This window comes from Salvia hispanica, chromosome 4, assembly GCF_023119035.1.
Source record: "Salvia hispanica cultivar TCC Black 2014 chromosome 4, UniMelb_Shisp_WGS_1.0, whole genome shotgun sequence".
Lineage (NCBI taxonomy): Eukaryota > Viridiplantae > Streptophyta > Magnoliopsida > Lamiales > Lamiaceae > Salvia > Salvia hispanica.
This window is the reverse complement of record NC_062968.1, coordinates 27,811,461-27,831,372: the sequence shown is the minus strand read 5'-3', so window position 1 is coordinate 27,831,372 and position 19,912 is coordinate 27,811,461. Positions and strand designations below refer to the sequence as shown.

General features: G+C 32.8%; 2 protein-coding genes across 3 annotated transcripts; one reads left to right on the top strand and one right to left on the bottom strand.

Moving 5' to 3' along the window:
* Nucleotides 1-350: 350 nt before the first annotated feature.
* Nucleotides 351-3,085, bottom strand: LOC125223958 (phosphatidylinositol transfer protein 3-like). 2 transcript variants are annotated; one of them, XM_048127280.1, is made up of 6 exons: nt 2,965-3,085; nt 2,204-2,270; nt 1,926-2,102; nt 1,624-1,722; nt 1,038-1,280; nt 351-882 (listed from the first exon to the last, which is right to left on the bottom strand). In XM_048127280.1, exons 2-6 carry the CDS (start codon nt 2,252-2,254, stop codon nt 529-531), a joined length of 924 nt encoding a protein of 307 aa, XP_047983237.1. In that variant the 5' UTR covers nt 2,255-2,270; nt 2,965-3,085; the 3' UTR covers nt 351-528. The 2 variants fall into 2 exon arrangements, with proteins under 2 accessions (XP_047983237.1, XP_047983238.1); XM_048127281.1 differs by having other exon boundaries at nt 2,204-2,258; nt 2,965-3,056.
* Nucleotides 3,086-5,723: 2,638 nt separating this feature from the next.
* On the top strand, nt 5,724-6,921 carry LOC125218772 (FCS-Like Zinc finger 5-like). Its single transcript, XM_048120528.1, has 2 exons — nt 5,724-6,136; nt 6,565-6,921. The coding sequence occupies exons 1-2, from the start codon at nt 5,892-5,894 to the stop codon at nt 6,719-6,721; spliced, it is 402 nt and encodes a 133-aa protein (XP_047976485.1). The 5' UTR covers nt 5,724-5,891; the 3' UTR covers nt 6,722-6,921.
* Nucleotides 6,922-19,912: the final 12,991 nt, after the last annotated feature.

Below are 19,912 nucleotides of genomic sequence, written 5' to 3'. Positions count from 1 at the left end.
CATATAATATGTTATATACCATCTGTTGCTATTATGGAGTTGCTTCAGCATCCGTCCTTGGTCGACTTGAATGGTGCATCTCATCGTACAGGTACCGGGTATTCTTTGTGTCGTCAATTTAATTTCATATTCTGATTATGCGAAAACGGTCCAATTTCTTGTCAGCTCCGAGAGAAGCTGCCCTCTTTGCCGTGATTATATCTGCAACGTCTTTGCTTCCAGGTACTCCCACGCATCGTTGATTTAATGCTTGTTACGAGGACGCTTTCTGGCTACATGTGCTCTACAGAATGTTTGTTTTTGTTGTTGGTTAATCATGTTATGTAGCAAGAAAAGTTGCACGAATCTCATATTTTACAGCTCGCATATTTGCTAACATTAATTCAAGGTCAGATGCTGAGTTTATGATTGTACTATGTTATATAGTATCTTACATCATACATTCAAATTTGTTGTGAGAAAAGTTGGTTGAATCGTTATAAGCCCAACTTTGTATTGAGTTTTTGAAGGAAAAATTTCCATTGTAGCTCAGTAATATTTGGCGCCCTTATCTTCATCGCTAGAAATCACGGCCTTCTCTTCTTTCATATCAAAGGCTTCGGGGTCCGAGTCTGAACTCGTAGAGCTCACACCTGTAGAAACAGGTGGTGGTGATATCAAACTATGATGTGCTCCCCACACGAAGGGAAGCTTCTCGTCGTCCTTCCTCATCCTTGTTGCGTACTTGTTGATGTCAAAATCCTCACCGTGTTTCCCACCAAATGCGGACTCTACCATCCCCATGTCGAACAACTCGTCCATGATCTTGTTCGTGTTAGGATCATCGGAGTAAACGAACTTCACTTTGTTGGCCGTTTTAGGCTCCAGAAAGGGCTTTGCCATCTGAATGGTTGAAGACAAGTAAAAAGTTGAGAAAGCAATGGAAATAGTATAGAAGTACAAAAATAAGGTGAATTTGGCATCACTTTTAACTTGTTTATGTTATCTAAGAAGAGCCATTTGTTAAGATTAGGTAGTTCTTAAATGTAGAGTCATACCTTCCAAAATGGTTCGAAAATCTTGGGGGCGTCGTATAAAATGGCGACGCCAAGCCTCTCGGGGTAATGGTTTTGCAATACATGCGCCGTATCCTTAGTAACTTTGAGTGATACATTGGACAAGCTGAAACCATGGAAATCAATCAACCACACCATCTGCTCTTGTTCCTCACCAAGATTCAGAATTGCATTCTCCATGCAATATACCAAGTATTTGATTTGTCCTTTTATTGAGTTCGTATTCTGCAAAAAACACGAGAAATTTTAATCGTAATAGTAAATTTAAAGAACACGCCACAATGAACTTGAATTTGAGACTTTTTGCCTACATTAACCACTTTATTGTTAGGCCAACATTTGAGATCATTTCTCATACATTTTGAACTATCTAAACATAAATAAGTAAACGACTCTATGTAATACTCTATTATGGTCTTGTTCCAAACACAAATTATGAATCTTGAAAATATCTCTGTATGAGAAATGAAAGCAAAACAATTGAAAGTGGATGATGAGACATCTCAACAACACAAAAGAAGAGCTTGATGCATAATCGAACCGCCAGAAAGTGAGTTGAAGATATAACCTGACAACGAGGCCTCATGACAAGAACCGGCCTCCCATGTTTATCTTTGTAAGACGATCTGTAAATCTTTCCCGTCTCTGCTTCCACTGCAACGTCATCCTAATCAGACAACAACAGTATAAGACAAGCATAGATCCAAAATATCAAACCAAACAGGTCAAATTTGAATGTATTCCATTTCTTCACAAAGGAGTTGAGACATCATTAGTAAACTCAAGATATACAGAGGAAAAACACTTAAAATCGATTAATGAATTATGTTTGTAGTAGAACTGTAAGTTCTTCGGTTGCAAAATAATTACCCAACGTATCTCTTCTGGCATGTATTCTGATCTCCACTTTAGAGATGCTTTGAGCATTTTGATGGCCTTTTTGGAATTCCAGTTTCGTGCTCTCAGGTATCTTGCAATACATCCATCCGAGCAGTAGATGGCTAGCTTCCCCGTCAATGGCCCGATTGACTTCCTTACCTCGGTTATCTGGATGTAAACCCAGTTTTAACCAGATGTAAACACATTGTTAACCAATAACACTACACAGAAACACGACACGAATGTATATAGGCCGTATCAAGAAATACCTTCGCCTGCTGCGTTTCTCGAGATAAGGATTCATCTTCGCCAGCACTCATTATGCTTTCAAAGATGCTGAAAGGTTAGAATCAACAAAAATATGTAAAAGAAAGCTATGCAAAGCCTTAAATAGCAACTTCGTGTCGTGTGGCTATCCTATCGATAATCTTACAGTGCACAGACGAGCGCCCTGGCTAGGCCGGAAGGCCCCTACATGTCAAGCTTGTGAGTTAGTTAGATTAGGGGTTGGGGATCCCTACTACTCTAGGGCTCACCTTCTAACATTTGCAATAAAATTGAATACACAAAGCAAATTCTTCTAACTCACATTAATGGTTCAACCAATTTTATCCCATATCTATTACTATACTACATTTCTTAAGTCAAGCTTCTTTTAGGGGAAATGCAAATTCTTTCAACTCATTAATAGCTCCAACAATTATCTTTCCCCTGTCTATATTACTTGATCCATTTTATTCAAAGGGGCGATATTTGATCTTCATTCTTCCACTACATTTATGGATACTTTGGGGGCATTATGAACAAGAAACAAACATATCCCATCAAAAAATTGAATCCAAAAGCACCTATCATTCAGCTCAAGAAATTCCAAGAAATGTCTCAAACACGATCACAAAATCAAAGCAAGCCAAACCATGTAATCAAAGTTTAAGAAAGTCAAAGTTGAAACACACACACACACACATTCAAAGTTGAACAAAAGTTGAAAATTTATGAAAAATAAAAACAGAGAGATAGAAGGAGGAACCTGTAAACTGGGTATAAAGAATGGATTTTTATGGTAAATGATTAAGATTTAGAAGGTGGGAATTTGCAGGATAAATGAAAAAATGTGAGGATTTGTTGTTCACAATTGATTATTAATGAAATTATGTGTGATAAACGCTAAGGGACGATAATTCCAACTTATTGACCAGTTTGAATGTGTGAAACGATAACGAAGAAATTCTAGTGGAAAATGTCAAAGAATCATAATATTTTAAATTTTTATATTCTATTTTATTCATGAATTTCCATCCCTATATGAGTTATCACCACTACGAAAACCATATATGTGTTGTAAATACATGCATTAGCAATTGTGTCCCCTTTCTGTAGCTCCATCTCAGGGCTTGTCTTCATTTTCTTCTTCTATGTTAGTAGGCCTATTTCCCTATAATAAAAAAAAACAAATTTCATGAAAAAGAAAACTTCCTACATCTAAAAAAAATATAAAGAAAACTAACTAAAAACATTAAAAACAATATAGAGTGAGATAAAATAAAGTGGGATGAATGTGAATAATTAGTGGAAAATGAGATGTATATATATAGGGGATAAAAAATGAATAAAAAAAATGAGATCTGCTGCACCAATCCACCAGCCTGGGGAGAGAGCCCATGGTGACGATGGAGGTCTTTGAGAGCATATTCCTAATGAGGTTTGTGTTTTATTAGGTATAAAGGGCTATGAAGAAAAAATACTCATACACTAACATAAAATTCAACAAACAACATATTTTCTCTCAAATAAACAGATTCATTCTCCAATCAAAAAATCCAAGTATAAGGTCTCCTAAAGAAACTATCATACACGAAAATAAACTACACAAATGGCACGATAGCCTTGTTCTTCCATCCTAATGTAGCCACTCGAAAATGTTGACCAGTTGCTCTTCAAACAGCTTGCTTTACAATAGCACTCAATAGCTTTAGTTTATAATTGATTTAATAAAACGGGTTTGAGTGGATGTGCGGTAGTGAAACAAATCAATTCACGTACATGTTCAAGTGTACAATAACATTCAATAGCTTCAGTTTATAATTGATTTAATAAAATGAGTTTTGGAGTGGCTGTGTAGCAGTGTTAGACTATTAGTGATATAATAATATTCATGAACGTTGAGTCTAAGAGTTCGTGAACTGAATCAAAGTTATCTAATTTAGGTTAAATGTAGAATACCGCATCAATTTACACCCTCAACAATTTCGTTCATGCCAAGAAATGAGGATAAATAATAATGAGTATTATATCAAATTTCAACATTCAGATTTATAAGCGGTCATAGAATATGGTGAAAGTGAGATCATTACGGTAATACGGTTAGATAATGAGTGACATTTAATCTAGGTGTATTTATAACTCCAAGATTACAATATGTTGATCGTGTTGCTTGCACTATCGCTATCACTCGTGTCGCCGCTACTGATCACGTTAACAACGCTACTCGTACAGGCGCATCTGCCGCTCATCGTTGACGCCGACAACGCTGATCAAAATCTAATTGCGTGTGCGTATCTAAATTCGGATAAATAAAGGGTACTTTTGTAATTTGATCAGGTTGACCGACGCATGTATTCATAGAGGTGCGAGGAGTAAAGAGAAATGAGGAGACAGTAAAATCGAAGAGAAATAAATATGAACGAAATTTTTATAATTTGCCGAAAACAGTTGACAGTGGAGTTTGATGATCTATATCATAAGGTTGATGGATAGTCTAATCGTTGTCTTTTTGTTTAATTTATTCTATATTTTTATTAAATGTTTGCATCTAAATTTCTGAAATTTCGACGAATGATATTTTTAGTGAAATTATATGAGTATTTATTTAGTTAACATGTTGGTTAACCGTATTCTGAAACACGGAAAAAAATCATTGGCTTATCAAATTATCTATCGAGCCATGAAAAAAATTCAACAAAAGACAGAAATAAATCCACTATGTGTTTTACGTCAAGCAATACGTGGAGTAACTCCCGATATAGCAGTAATATATTCTTACACTTTTGTCAAAGTCTGATTTTGAACTCAAGTTTTAAAATTGGCAGTGTAAATACTGAATTATTCATTTGAAAAAGAAAAAGTAAATAAAACGATTAAGATTGACGCAACGATTTAGGTAAAGGAGAAAGGAGCAGAATTTGGTTCTTCGATAGCTACATCATTATCGTCCAATTCATCGAACTAACCTGATTTTTTTTCAAGTCCCAATTGTGTTGAAGATGTCCATACTAAGAAAAATCCAAATAAACGATTACATTTTCATGGTCATATATCGATGCATTTATTGCTTATCATTGTTGTTGTGGTTGAACAAATGTAAAAAAATTGGTTTAATTGAATTTCAGAATAATTGCATACTTTTGAAGCAAATTATTTAGCCTTTCAACAATTTATTGATTTAAAAAAAGTAACGAGAGAGCGAGGATTGGATTGAAACCGAAAATTGTGACGTCAACCAACATGCCAAACACCTGAATTTTAATTAGTCGCAAAATCAAATTAAACCGATAATTCGGCAATTCGAAAATCAGATGCAACTAATTTTTCCAAGTTTATTATATTCAGAATTACGATAAAAGTCCAAATAAATGGAGTAAAATACAGAAAAATGATTCTTTCCAGAAATAGCTGCTGACGTCGGCTTCCCAAACAATAATGCAATCTTTTTCTCTTAATCTCATAAACAATTAAATGATTATTTAATGAAAAAAAAAAAAGAAAAACAAACGGCTCACAATTTCCCTTCACCAAGCTTATATTCCCCAGCTCTCACTCTTCCCACCACCACCACCACCACCGCCGCCTCTCCTCTCCTCTCCTCTCTCTCTCTCTCTAGAATTTCTCCATCTCCATATGATAGGAATCCAGATATGAACACACTTGAATTTCTACGGAGAGAGGAGAGATTTTGAGATGTCGCTGGGAAACAGGGGGCGTCCACCGATGAAGAGGAATTCGAGCATGACAGAATTCACGCTGGATCTCATCAACGGCGGCGGCGACGACCGCGTATTTCCGCAGCTGAGTCCTAATTTCAGCGGCGCTTTCTCCTCTCACCGCCGCAGCTCCTCGGATTTCGTCGAAACCGCTAATTTCCTCAGAGATTGCTCCCTCTGCAAGCGCCGCCTCATCTCCGGCCAGGACATCTACATGTATAGGTATTTTCATTCACATACTCAAAATCAAGGCGTGTTCTGTATTTTTTTCCAATTTTGTGAGTGTCAGATCGGAATCACGCCTCCTTCACTGCTTCAATTGCTTGATTCGCAGCTGAAATCAATTAGGAGTATAATATTTTTCCGCGATTTGATTTAATTTTTGAAGTAATCAATTGTACTCCTAGTTTATTAATGAGTTTTGATGCAGAGAAATTATGCATACAGGCTACAGCATATGAATTAATTATTGAGCTTCGACAACTCAATTATTTTTGTATTCACCAAATTTTCATCATGTGCTGTCGCCTGTCTCTCTTGTTTGGGAAATCTACAGCAATGAGTCAGAGAGAATAGTTTGTAATTTTAATTTTCAATTTCCTGTAGAAATTATAATATTGAATCATTTTGTAAATTTGATTTCTGTGCAGAGGTGATAGTGCTTTTTGCAGCACAGAGTGCAGGCAGCATCAGATGACAAAAGACGAGTGGAGAGAGAAGAAGCGTTCAATTTCTAAGAAGGAGGTTGCAACCGCCGCCGTGAATCACCTCTCCAGCGGCGGCGAATCAGTGGCCGCTGCCGTGTAAGTTTGGCCGTTGATGTCTCTCCGTTCATCTTATTCAACGGCTGAGATTTGATCATCGCATTATATAAGAAGAAATAGTTCCATCTTCTATTATTGCGCTGTTTAGGAATTGAATTGGATTATGTTAAGCAAAATGAATTATTGTTTCGATTTGAGTTTGAGCTCTCTATTTTGTTTTATTGAAATTTTATAATTTTGTAACTTCCATCTCTATATTTTTATTATTCAAGTATATTGATTGTATCACTATCACCTCATTTATTTTTGTTGATTTTTTTACACTGATATAGTTTAGAAATTGATGTTTAATAGACAGAGCATTAGAATAAATTAGAAGAGTAAAAAATAAACGAGAAATGCAATTAATCTAGTATTAGTTTCTTTTAATCCACTTCACCTTCTAAGCCACACTATCAATTAAGATATGTATTATGTATATATCGTGTTAATAATTAAAGATGTGTAGGCTATTGAAATAATACATGCGAAAAAAATTCCCAAAATGATTGTATTAGAAATTAATTATATACACTTCTTATAATTAATACAAGATAAATATGCCCACTTTTATGTAAAATTGGTCGACATTATGTTTGTTAAAGAGCTTTGTATTCTCTACTAATTTCAAATAAAAATGAACTAAGTTAGGTTTATAGTTAATCGAATAATCTTCATATAATCAATACAACATACAACATATGCCTACTTTTATTTAAAGTTACACGACTTTATAGCATATGTTTGTAATCTTTGTCTTCTCTACGAATTTCTATTCGTTTTTTTCTTAGAGATATGCTTATTTCTTATTCTTTTTTCTTTAAATATCTTGAAAATATCAAATTAAAAATTATTTTGACTCTATTATTCACCTAGAAATTTTGTTGGAGTGGAGTGAAAAAGTGTGCCTGTGAGAAAGAAAACATGGTCCCTTGAAAATGAACCAATGAGGGAGATGGGACCATTGAGCTCGCCACTTTTGGCTCAGTGGGTGCACCACATAATTTTTAAATTTTCAATCAATGATTTTTATTCGATATTTATATAAGATCATAAGAAAATTATAATTGTATTGTTGACATTTCATGTAATAACAAAAATGTCTCAACCAATTTCTTTAAGCATCTCAAGTTATACTCTATTCGTCCCAATATATAGACTGACTAGAACTTTCATAAGAGTTCAAAAAATCATTAAGAAATTAAATTATACAATAAACTTTCTAATTTACCTATATTTATTTGTGATGATCAATTTAATGCTCAATAGTTAATCAAAAACTAAATAAATGTATATTAGTAAATGAGTTAAAACCCAATACTTTATGTGGAAAAAGTCCATAGATTTGAGATGTGAAAAAAAGAAAACAAACTTATACTACTACTAATAATATTATACATCTATGTGAGAAGCAAGGAAGATGCAAGATTTAATGAGCTCTCAAAGACTCAAATGGTCCACTTATTTGGCCAATTGTGGTAGAGAAAAAATGTTGGAGGAAAGAATTCTTGGATCTCAATGAAAGGTGGATGCTTTCTCCAACATTTTTACTTTATTCCTCCTTTTTATTCTCCCATTTTAATTATTAAAATTAAAATAAATTAACCTACTGTTTAATTAAATTATAATGTAAATGTCAATTCTTAGAAAAGTACAAGTAGATGGAGTAGAATCTAAGGGAACTGTTCTTCTTAACTATTGTTTTTTTTTTTTTGTTATTATTCCTTGGGAGACAAATTGCACACATATTCTGCCACAGAATAGGAAACATCAACTTGGACAATAAACTTATTAAAAATAGAATTGAGCTCTAGTACTAATTGATTCACTCAAGGGCCAAGGCACAGAATAAAAGAAAGTATATAAAATTCATGGAATTTACTTTTTTTCCTCAATCATATTTCTAAAAGAAACATTTAATAAACCAAGTTTCAAATTGGCAATTAATTGTATACAAAACTGTCTCTCTCAGACTCTTAGGTGAGGTGAGGAGTGCCATGCAGTGATTGACAGCAAAGATTCTTAAATTATTAGTATTATTACATTATTATTGTTACAAAATTTATTACATGTAAAAATTTAATAGCGACAATTGTGACAATATACTACTAACATTTAATTTAAAACAATTTAGGCCCACTAAACAGTTTAGTCATGTGCAGTTGTGCACATCGATATATTCATTGACAACTTGCTCACTGAAAATTACTCCTATAAAACACATTAGTTAAGACCATACAAATTAAATGTATTTAATTACAAAAAAATCAATTGTAATATCACATGGATTGTTGACATGAAAGTAAATGGAAAAAACTATTGAATTTTTTTTTTACGTACATACTATTTGATGATGTTAAATAGTACTCCACCTGTTTAAGGTAGTTAGAGCATTTTTTTTATATGAAATTTAAGAAATTGATTTGTTAAAAGTTAAAATGAAAGGAATAATATAAGGAAGATGAAGATAGAGTAAAATAAAACAAAAGATAAAAATTTTATTAAAAAAAATTAACTTAATTAACTTGAGATAAACAAAAAATAAATACAACTCAATACGAAGGGAAGGGAGGAGTATAACTTTTGATGTCTACGTTAGAGTTACAGATTCATCCAAAGCAAAGTAAACCATGAAATATAGATATTTTGGGAGGTGCAAATTTTTTAATTATTGGCTCTCCAAATTATTTAGACGTGTATAATATATTAATGTAGCTATCTTCTCATAAATTGTTATTTTCGATAAGGAAAAAAATGACAATTTACAAGTCTATCTGTACTTCCAATTTTCAAATAAAACATTTTTCTTAAATTCAACTACTACATTTAATTTTGTACAGAAATATATACTACTACTACTACTAAATACACACGTATGGCTCCTTCATTATCGGAGGTGGCCCATCACATGTTGTTGTGACAAGTTTTCAATTCATTAACTTATCACATCACAAAACATTTAATTAGCCAATATCTCTTATTTTTTAAAATTTGGCTCCTCCAATATCTCATTCAATTCATTAGCCAATATCTCAATGTATAAAATTATAATTAGATTGTACACATGGTAATCAATAGAGCAATAATAGTACAAATTTTGTGTTTTCGTGTTCCTATTTTCCATTTTTTTTTTTCTGAATTTCATTTATATTAAAATTAAAAATAAAAATAAAAATAAAAATAAATATTCCCCATTATTTAAATATTCTCTTCAGTTTATTGATTTTACGGGCAAGCATATTTGCAAACACAAATGGGATTTCCAATCTTATCGAGACAATTACTACTTACAAGATTACTTTGGTATTTGGCTAGACACTTGATTTTGCAGATCATTGGTCCTTTTATATCACAATCTGCTAACCAATTATCCAGACAAGACTTCTTCACCACGTCCGACGATGCCATTGACACACAAACCATTGCAATCACCATCAATGTTGCCCACATCTTAATTCCCATTATTTCTCTCTATATATTTGTCTTCTTTTTCTCATTCTCACTTCACCTTTTTATAACCATGTAGATGTGCCTATTAATTAATGTTAGATTAATAATATGATTCTGATGTTTAATTGTGTAAATTAAGTTTTAATTGTGTTATTACTTTACTTTTATTTTTCTAATTCATGTAAATCATGTTTTTGTCATGTAAATTAAATGGGATTTAAAAACCAAGTTAACCGTGTAAATCGGATTTCAGCATGTAATATTAGATTTTAATCATGTAAATCAGGTCCATATTTTGTCGTATCGCGTGCTGATTTGAAGGTAGAAAAATCAAATTCGTGTTCGAATTGAGAATTTTCTTAATATATCGAGTTTGGGTTCTACCTTATTGGGTAGGGTCATTATCATGTTTATCCGGTAAAAATTCAACCCGTACGATTCACCACATTACATGTGACAATCAATATTCAACATAAATTTTTCTATTGCATGCTACTTATATATTAAAATATTTTCCACATCCTCAATTATTTTATCTTATAATTAAACATTTTTTTTAATTAAACATGAGTAATTGTGTAAAATATGCAATTCGGTGGCCAACAACCACCAAGCTTTCTTTCAAGATATCAGTATCAAGAGTAAATATTAACTCTAACGCGCCAATTAAAATTTTGAGCTCTTTGTGATGCGCCTTTATCCCCATGAAATTGATCCGAACACGAGTTTTAAGAAAAACACATTCACTCTATCCATCAATATAATTATATACCTCAGTTTTTAGTTATTTTTAACTAGTTGAATTACTCAAAATATCAAAATAGAATGTGACATTTAATTTTGGATACATTTTTCACAGATCAGGACATTTTAATTATGGTTGATTGAAGTAAAACAATTTATGATAAATTTGCAATTTACTCAAAATATCAAAATAGAATGTGACATTTAATTTCGGGTACATGACATCCTTTCACAAATCAGGGCATTTTTTATTATGGATTAATGAAATATAACAACTTATGGCTATATTGTTGGGGAAATGCCAATAAATGAAATATAGTGTTATTTAAAATAATTTAGGCCCACAAAACAGTTTAGTGTGCACATCGATATATATTCATTGACAACTTGCTCACTGGAAATTTTAAAACTCACTGATTGGTTTAAATGTATTTGATTGAAAAAAAAAATCAGTTTTAATAGTATCACATGAATTGTTGACATAAAAGTAATGGAAAAAACAATTGAATTTTGATTTTTACGTATTTTTACCGATTTGATGATTTTAATTAGTACTGTATAACTTTTAATTTGATGTACTCCTATAAAATAAAATAAAAATAAGAAAAGATTATACGTTAGGTTTGAAGATGCGTCCAAAGCAAAGTAAACCTTGAAATATTGATATTTTGGAAAGTGCAATTTTTTTCTTTATTGGCTCTCCAAATAAATTTAGACGTGTATATATATGTTAATGTAGCTATCTTCTCATAAATTGTTATTTTCAAGAAGGAAAAAAATGACAATTTACAAGTCTCTCTGTACTTGCTATTTTCAAATGAAACTTTTATCATAAATTCCAACTACAACATTTAATTTTGTGCAGAAATATATTGGAGTACTAAATATTATTGTACGTATAGTTCCATCATTATCGGACGTGGTCCATCACACTTGGTTGTGACATGTTTTCAATTTATTAAAGAGATCTCATCTTTGATTTCTCACATCACAGAAACATTTAGTTAAACCAAATATCTCATTTAAAAAAAAAACTGGTTCCTCCAATTTCGCCCTCAATATAAAAAATTTAATTAAAATAAGACCCAAAATAGGAGTTCGAAATAGTCTCGAGAGAGATTCAATTTGTACATCATAAAACGACAGCGCATTACATTATATTAGAGCAGCTTTCTTCTATTTATTTTGCTACTAAAACTTGGAATTTTCTTTATTGATAAGAATGGGTTTATTTTATTAAAAAAATTGCTTCTTTTTCCTCCCAATTTGGCGTTTTCTTTCTTTCTAAAGGTTCTATATTATCTATAGATTAAATATATCTCGCTCCTCATCTCTTATTGAATAATTTTGCTTCAAATTAAATTTGTTTTAACATTTTTATTACCGAAAGATAATAAATTTTGTAAGCAATACAATATGATAATTATATATACTATAAGTTATGAACTTTGCAAGATTAATCATACCTTAAACCCAAGATTAATACATGATAAGGCTAATTTCATGCATCAGTTATATGGTGAAAAGCGTTACATTTTGCTGGGTCTAACACGGTTTCTAAGCCAGATGTGTGACAGAATCGCTAGATCAAGGAGATGCTGAAGGAAACAGTCTAGCGAAGGAATGAAGTAAAAATGAGCAGAATCTAAGGAAAAAGAAGGCTTGAAGAAGGGAGTCAGTAGCTGAGGGCAACAAAGTCCATCAATACCTTGTTGGGCCCCACTTCAACGCCTATAAATAGAAGAGAATGCAACACACAAATAATCACTCTTTTTTCGCTCACTCTTAGCTCACTCTTAGCTCACACACAACACACACTTGGGAAATGGGAGATCTGGGGTAGTTTCGGTTCCCAAGGGGTTCATTCTTCAGAAATTTCAGTCGTAACACCGTCCGCGTGAGGGCGAAGATACAATCTCTTAATTTTCAGTTTGTTTTGCACTCTTACGGTCGAACTTCACTTTTGAGAGTCGATTTGGCTGTTGATGTTATTGATTATCTATTCACATCTGTTAGTTTGCGTTTATCTGTGATATTTCAAGTTGATTTACGTAGATCCTGTTGTTGAGAGTTTTATTTGACAAGTTATATGTTGATCTCTGTTTTTGCTGCTGTGGTGCTCGATCTGGGAATTTGGTGGTAGATCTGTGGTGTTGTTGATTGATTGGAGGTTGTTGGTTAAATCTGAAGTTATGAAATGTTTCTTTTGGTTGGAGTTTGTGTCGGACGCTTGGATCCGGAGTGGATTTAGCGTCCGAGGTTGGATCTGAGGAGATGAGGTCGAGTTATGCATGGATTTGGAGTTTTTTGTTTGCTTTCTGTTTTGCTCCGTCTAGCATCCTTAGATCTGATAGTTTTTTTATTGATCTTCGTCAAAAATATTTAAATTCAGTCTGCTTTGTTCCGATTTCACTCAAGCTGTTTTTCTTCTGAGTTTTTACGCAATTTGGTTGGAGAAGATGATGTCGCTATTGACTCGAATTATTTTAACACGAGAAATACCCGCAAGTGTACGGGGCTATCGTAGTAAAGGCAAGTCAAGAGTATCGTATCCACAGAGACTAATTAAGGGCTTAAGTACCTCAAATCAAGATCATTCGCTATTTAGACAACCGAAGATTGGGTTTTTGTATCTAAATCCTAGGAACAATGACTCAAAACAAAGTAAATAAAATGAAGATGAGTGAATTGAAGAGAAAGTGGAGAAAGAGTAGAGCTTTGGGATCCAACTAAAATGTTATAGTCTTGATTAATCTCACTAAACCTCTAAATCAATCTTCAAGCTATGCCGACTGGGGTCTCAAGAGTTACTAAGCTATCACGAAGGTAAGATCATGCCTTCTCTCGAATGCACATGACCTGTAGGTTGCATGCTAGGCCCAAAGTCTCCTTATAGTGTAAGCACACAACTCCAAAAGGCTCCTAAGATTTATATCCTCACACAAAACCTCACTCCTCTCGGATGATATTAATTAAGGTGTTGTCCACTCCCAAATCACACATTTGTTAATCAACTCTCGTATATTTTAACAATGTAAAGATGCATTCAAACGGGTAGCTAATCCAATGAATGTAAAGGCGCGGGAATGACAAAATAACTACATGAGCCAAGCATAACATTAAAAGATCGATTCACCTATTTGTGTCTCTAGGATTATTAGGAAAGTCGCGATTCTAGAATAAGCCCTCTCTCGAGTGCACCTACCCTGTAGATTAGATTCTAACTATCAAAGTCTCCTTCCAATAGATTAGATTCTAACTCCTTAAGTTCCTAAGACTCAAGCCCTCACATAGGGTCCCCTCTCTCGAGTGTAGATAAACCTATGTGTTGTACTCGTTCCTTTTACCACATAAAACTAGCTATCTCTCGATCAATCTAGTTAAACGGACATAGTTCTAATGTTGGCCAAACAAAAGAACAATAAAAGCACAAGAACAAGCAAAATAATCACAAGAGCTAGGCGAAGGTTCAATTCAATTAAATCAAAACATATTCAAAGTAATCTTCACCCAAAGCTCCACAAATGTATCTAGCTACTCATGTTTAACAAGATTTCAACAAAATAATTGGTAGAAAACATGGAAAACACAAGTCAATTGATACTAAATGTCCCGGAGATGAATTGGGGGTTGAGAATCCTTCGTCTTGATGGTTGAACTCTTCTCAATCGCCCTCCTCTTGTTCTTGGATGAAAATTGGTGTATATGGATGTTTGGAGGCGGAAGAATGGCGTAGGAGGCGGATGGGACTCTCCCCCGTGAACCCTAGGCGTTGCACATATATATAAAGCAAAACACCCGCCCGGGCGCCGTGCCCGGGCGTTTTCTTCTCAAAACCGGGCGTTTAGTCTGTCCCCGGGCGTTTTCTTCTCAAACCGGGCGTTTTCTTCCCAAACCGGGCGTTTTCACTGGACTGGGCAGTGTTCGTCTAATGACCATAACTTCTTCTACGGGACTCCGATTGAGGCGTGCAAGATACCCACGTGAAGCTCTTTCGAAGACGAAGAGAATGGTATGAATTAGAGGCTGATTGGACTTAGAAATCTCCAGAAAAACTGCCTCGAACTAAGGCTATTGCACATCCACTTGTTTTGCACATTTTTCTACACATTCTTCACAAAATGGTCAAATACCAAAATTATAGAGAAGTAATCATAATCATATCCGATAATAGACGAAATGTGATAAAAACCATGCAAGATTACTCTCTAAAACCAAGCAAAATCCGAGTATGTCAGCTGTTAGTTAGTATCATAGTTAGTTGTTTTTTCAGCTTTTCGTCCGTACTCTACTTTTTCAGTTATGGTCCCCACAGTCAGTTTGTTACCCAGATCTAGGTAATTAGAGTAGTTTCTTAGATCCAGTGATTGTTCGGTTTAATTTTCGTGCATGCTTTTGTTGTTTCGCCTAGGTCTAGCTGTTAGCGGTTTAAATTCCCCAAGTTAAGTTTATTTCCTCAACCCAAAAAAATGCGTGGCAGCAGCCAACCCCAAAAACAATTCCCAATCCTTGAACATGATTGTTACGCATCCATCTCTGTGGGATCGATCCCTACTTCCCTATGCTAGGTTTAGTAAAGTGGTTGAGGGTTTTTGAAAGAGTGCTCTGTGTGTCCGACGACCAGGATTTTCCGACGACCAACGAGTGCCTAGACCGCGTGATCTAGTGGATTTGCTGGACCAAGGAAACCTGTTATATTCTTTCTGTGCACACAGCGTGTTAACCAACCTACCGGTCTTTCAATACACTTTACATTAATTTTGAACAATTTAAAATATCTTCTAGATTAGTCCAACAATAACCGAAAAGCCAAAATTAGTAATTCAAACACTTTACATTAATTTTGAATATTTAGTTTTTGCCTCTAATTCAAAAGAATTGCAATTTACACTCTCAAAGTCTAAAATAAAATTATGTATGGAATGCTTTGGATGGTTATTTCTCTCTATTCAATACTCTAGAACTATTTGGTCACTTAATTTTTTTCTCATTCTCACATCACCTTTTTATAAGTATATACCTCAGTTTTTAGTTATTTTTAACTATATAGTTGAATTACTCAAAATATCAAAAATAGAATGTGACATTTACATATCAGGACATTTTTAATTATGGTTTTTGCAGTAAAACAACTTATGATAAATTGCCAAATATACTCAAAAAATCAAAATAATGTTACATTTAATTTTGGATATATGCATCCTTTCACAAATCAGGACATTTTTTTTTATTATGGATTAATGAAATATAACAACTTACGGTAAATTGGGCCATATTGTTGGGGAAATGTCAAAAAATGAAATTTAATTAGTAGCATCAAATATATAGGCTGCATTTGGACTTGGTCATAAAGTTAACAAGCCATAAAACGATACTATGCTAATACTACAAAATTGCCAAAAAAAAAAAAAAGAAATTTTTTTCCCCAAATTATACTTACTTCCTACTCCAGCATTTATTATTTAAAATAATTTAGGCACATGAAACAGTTGAGTGGACGCATTGATTAATATAATTGACAACTTGCAATAGTAATACACTGAAATTACTTAATACACTTATTTATTAGTTTAGACCATACGTGGTACATGTCATTGTTGTTAGAATTTTTTTTGCTTTATTGCAAAAAACAGTTTTTATAATTAGCCAAATATCTCATAATATTGAGTAATTTGGTTCCTCCAACACGAACCTAATATAAGCTTCCTTACAAGTTGATTCCTTTCAATTATTAGTTGTTGAGATTCATCATATTTTCTTTTTTTGAGTTGAGTTGTTAAAGATCAATAAATATAGACTTGTTACAGCAAGATTCTTGAGAAACTCCAATTTTCTTTCATAAATCAAATTCCAAACACCAGGAATTCAAAGTTACTCCCTCCGTCCCAGATTAAGATCACTTTTTGCCATAAAAATCTATCTCAGTTTAAGAGCCACTTTTAAAATTTTCCTTATTTGGTCATACAATTTTACCTCATTCTTCATCAAAATTACATCAAAATGCCATTATCTACATTAAAATAAACCAAAACAAAATTCAAAAGTCAAAAGGGACCACCTTTAACCAACTCTATTCATCTTACTTAATTTATTACACAGTCTACCATCTCACTTCATTTATTACACACTTTAACTCTTTCTTAAAACTTGAGCCATAACAATAAGTGACTCCAAACGTGGGACGAAGGGAGTACAAAATACTAACAATGAAAAGTGGAGCTGAATGTAAGAAGAATAGAGACTCTAGAAAGATAATGTAGATAAAAAAAACAATATCCAAACTTTTAGTGGATAGATAAATAAAATCAGAATGCATTCTAATACTATGATACAGTGTGAACTAGTACAAAATTAAATTGGATCTGGACAATGAGTTTTGCATTATTTTCAAATAATTTACTCCTTTTATCTCCTTTCTTAAAATTACTTTATGGATATTTTAGTCTTCACATTCTATGACTTTCTCTCCCTTTTCTCTTTTTCCCTGTTTTTTTTTCTCTCTCATCTATTAAATTTATGGTTCGTCTTTCTATTCTCATTTGTTTTTTCTCAATTTCATTTATATTAAAAATAAACAATCAATACAAGATAACATAAAAGATAGTAGTACTCTACTAAAATGATGAGATGAAATGAGATCCTCTTTATTAAGTTGAGAAATGAATAAAATCATTTCTTACAAAATGGAGGAAGGTTAACAAGTATAAGAGCATCCACATTGAGGATTATTTCCACCATAAGTAACACAATAAGAATTTATAAGCCTAGAGCCATAATCAGCTTGACACTTGGGAGTGCATATTTGAGCTCCTTCAGCATCACATGGAGCACTAAACCTAGTGCTGCAATCCTTACATGATGCCATTGACACACAAACCATTGCAATCACCATCAATATTGCCCACACCTTTCCCATGATCTCTATTCAATATATACTCTACTATTATTGTGTTCACTTCATTATTTTTCTCATTCCTACTTCACTCTTTTATAGCCTATATTGAAATGCCTTTTTCAACCATGTAGATAAGACTGGCCGGTCACATATTTGCCTCATCCCTATTAATTAATGCTGGATTTTTCCATAATTTAAATTTGGCTCGTCCATATTAATGCTGAATTTCTACAATTTAAATGTTTTTTTTCTTATGTATGACATTTTCAACACGAAACGTACACAAATGAAATGAATAGATTTGGATCAAACTTTATTGGCTTTGCCATTTGTGTTGTTATCGGACTGACTCGTTAGAAATCCGTCAAGTAATCCATTAAAAGATATAGTACTATTATTTTTAAAAAAAATACTTTACTTTTATTCTTTAAGTTTGTGTAAATCAGATCTAAATCATGTAAATATGTTTTTATCTTGGAAATAGATTTAAATCGTGTAATATCTTGTTTAATTGTGTAAATCAGATTTCCACCGTGTAATATCAAATTTTAATCATATAAATTAGATTTCATCGTGTAATATCAAATTTTAATGTTGTAATACCAAATTAGTTTTAATTGTTTTGAGTGATAAATAACTTATTCAAAATATCAAAATAGAACGTGACATTTAATTGTGGATACATCTTTTCACAATTCAGGACATATTCAATTATGACGAATGAAATATAACAACTTATGCTAAATTGGGCCATATTGTTGGGGAAATGCCAATGAATGACATTTAGTTAGTAGCATCAAATACATCTGCGGCAATTGGATTGAATGCATAATAAGCCATACAATGATAGTAGTATATTAATAAAAATTGCCAAAGAGGAAAAAACAAAATTGTTTACTTCCTACATTCTAACATTTATTATTTAAAATAATTTAGGCCCATAAAACAGTTGGGTGTACACATCGATTAATTGACAATTTGCTATATAATACACTATATTTTAGTACGTCATAATTTTCCAACAATTTACTCTTTTCCTTGTAGCTCCAATTAAACGTACCCATATTGTTAGCGATGATTATTGATTTACATTTTTTAAGGGATTTAAATATTTTTTTGCAGGTGCCCTTTGAAAGAGTGTAAGCACTGATTAATAGTCCTATAAACTTGGGCCCAGCCCATATTCATTCTGGGCTAAAGTATGAGTTCATTATTACTAAAACAAAAAAACAGATTAAATCTTTTGCTTTATTATTTTCTCAAGGTTGTTTTGGAGTAAAAATTTAGTGATTGGAACGTATTGTTACGTTGTGGGTTCAATTGATCATATATGCAGGAATATTTATTCTCTCTGCAATTGTGATTAATTAGACGTACCATATGACAATGAATTCCGGCCTCTAAATTTTTTCGGTTGGTCTCATGCATACAAATACACGTTCATTGTGTGTATTTTTTTGCCAAGTCGATAAGCCATATTAATTCCAAGATTTTCAATAACTTAACATAGCCTAAATTTTGACATCTAGAATGTTGGATCTCACCCAAATTAGATTCCGCGGAAAAATTGAAAATAATGTTAAAATTCGTAACTTTCACTACCAATTTTGAGGTGGTGAGACGAATCATAATTTAATTAAAATTACTTCCTCCGTCTACCAATGAATATTTTATTTTGTCATTTTCATTCGTCCACCAATAAATGTCACATTTACTTTTTTTTAATATTATTTTTGGCAATGGATCTCAAATTCCACTAACTTTATTTCATCCGTCTACCAATAAATGTCACATTTGCCTTTATTATTATTTTTGATAATGGATCTCATATTTCAATAACTTTATTTCACTCACATTTCACTAAAAAAAAGTAGAACACATCTTCTACTAATATTTTTTTATCCATTTTCTACTATATTTTTTAAAACTCGTGCCTAATTAAATCGACCTCATTTTGGTAGATGGAGGGAGTAATACTTTTGCTGCCACCCTTTAAAATTTGAACTGAAGATGACTTTATACCGAGAAAATTAATGAGTTCCCTGTATATTGTGTGACAAACTTAAAATTTCTATATTTTGTGACATATATAGGATAGTTTGTATG

Bases quoted from the DNA above. Each gene is read 5' to 3' on its own strand.
- LOC125218772 (XM_048120528.1), top strand. From the start codon at position 5,892: ATGTCGCTGGGAAACAGGGGGCGTCCACCGATGAAGAGGAATTCGAGC. The intron at 6,137-6,564 runs GTATTTTCATTC...ATTTCTGTGCAG, and splicing joins CAGGACATCTACATGTATAG to AGGTGATAGTGCTTTTTGCA.
- LOC125223958 (XM_048127280.1), bottom strand. From the start codon at position 2,254: ATGAGTGCTGGCGAAGATGAATCCTTATCTCGAGAAACGCAGCAGGCG. The intron at 1,281-1,623 runs GTTATATCTTCA...TGTTTTTTGCAG, and splicing joins TCATGAGGCCTCGTTGTCAG to AATACGAACTCAATAAAAGG. The intron at 883-1,037 runs GTATGACTCTAC...TCAACCATTCAG, and splicing joins TTTTCGAACCATTTTGGAAG to ATGGCAAAGCCCTTTCTGGA.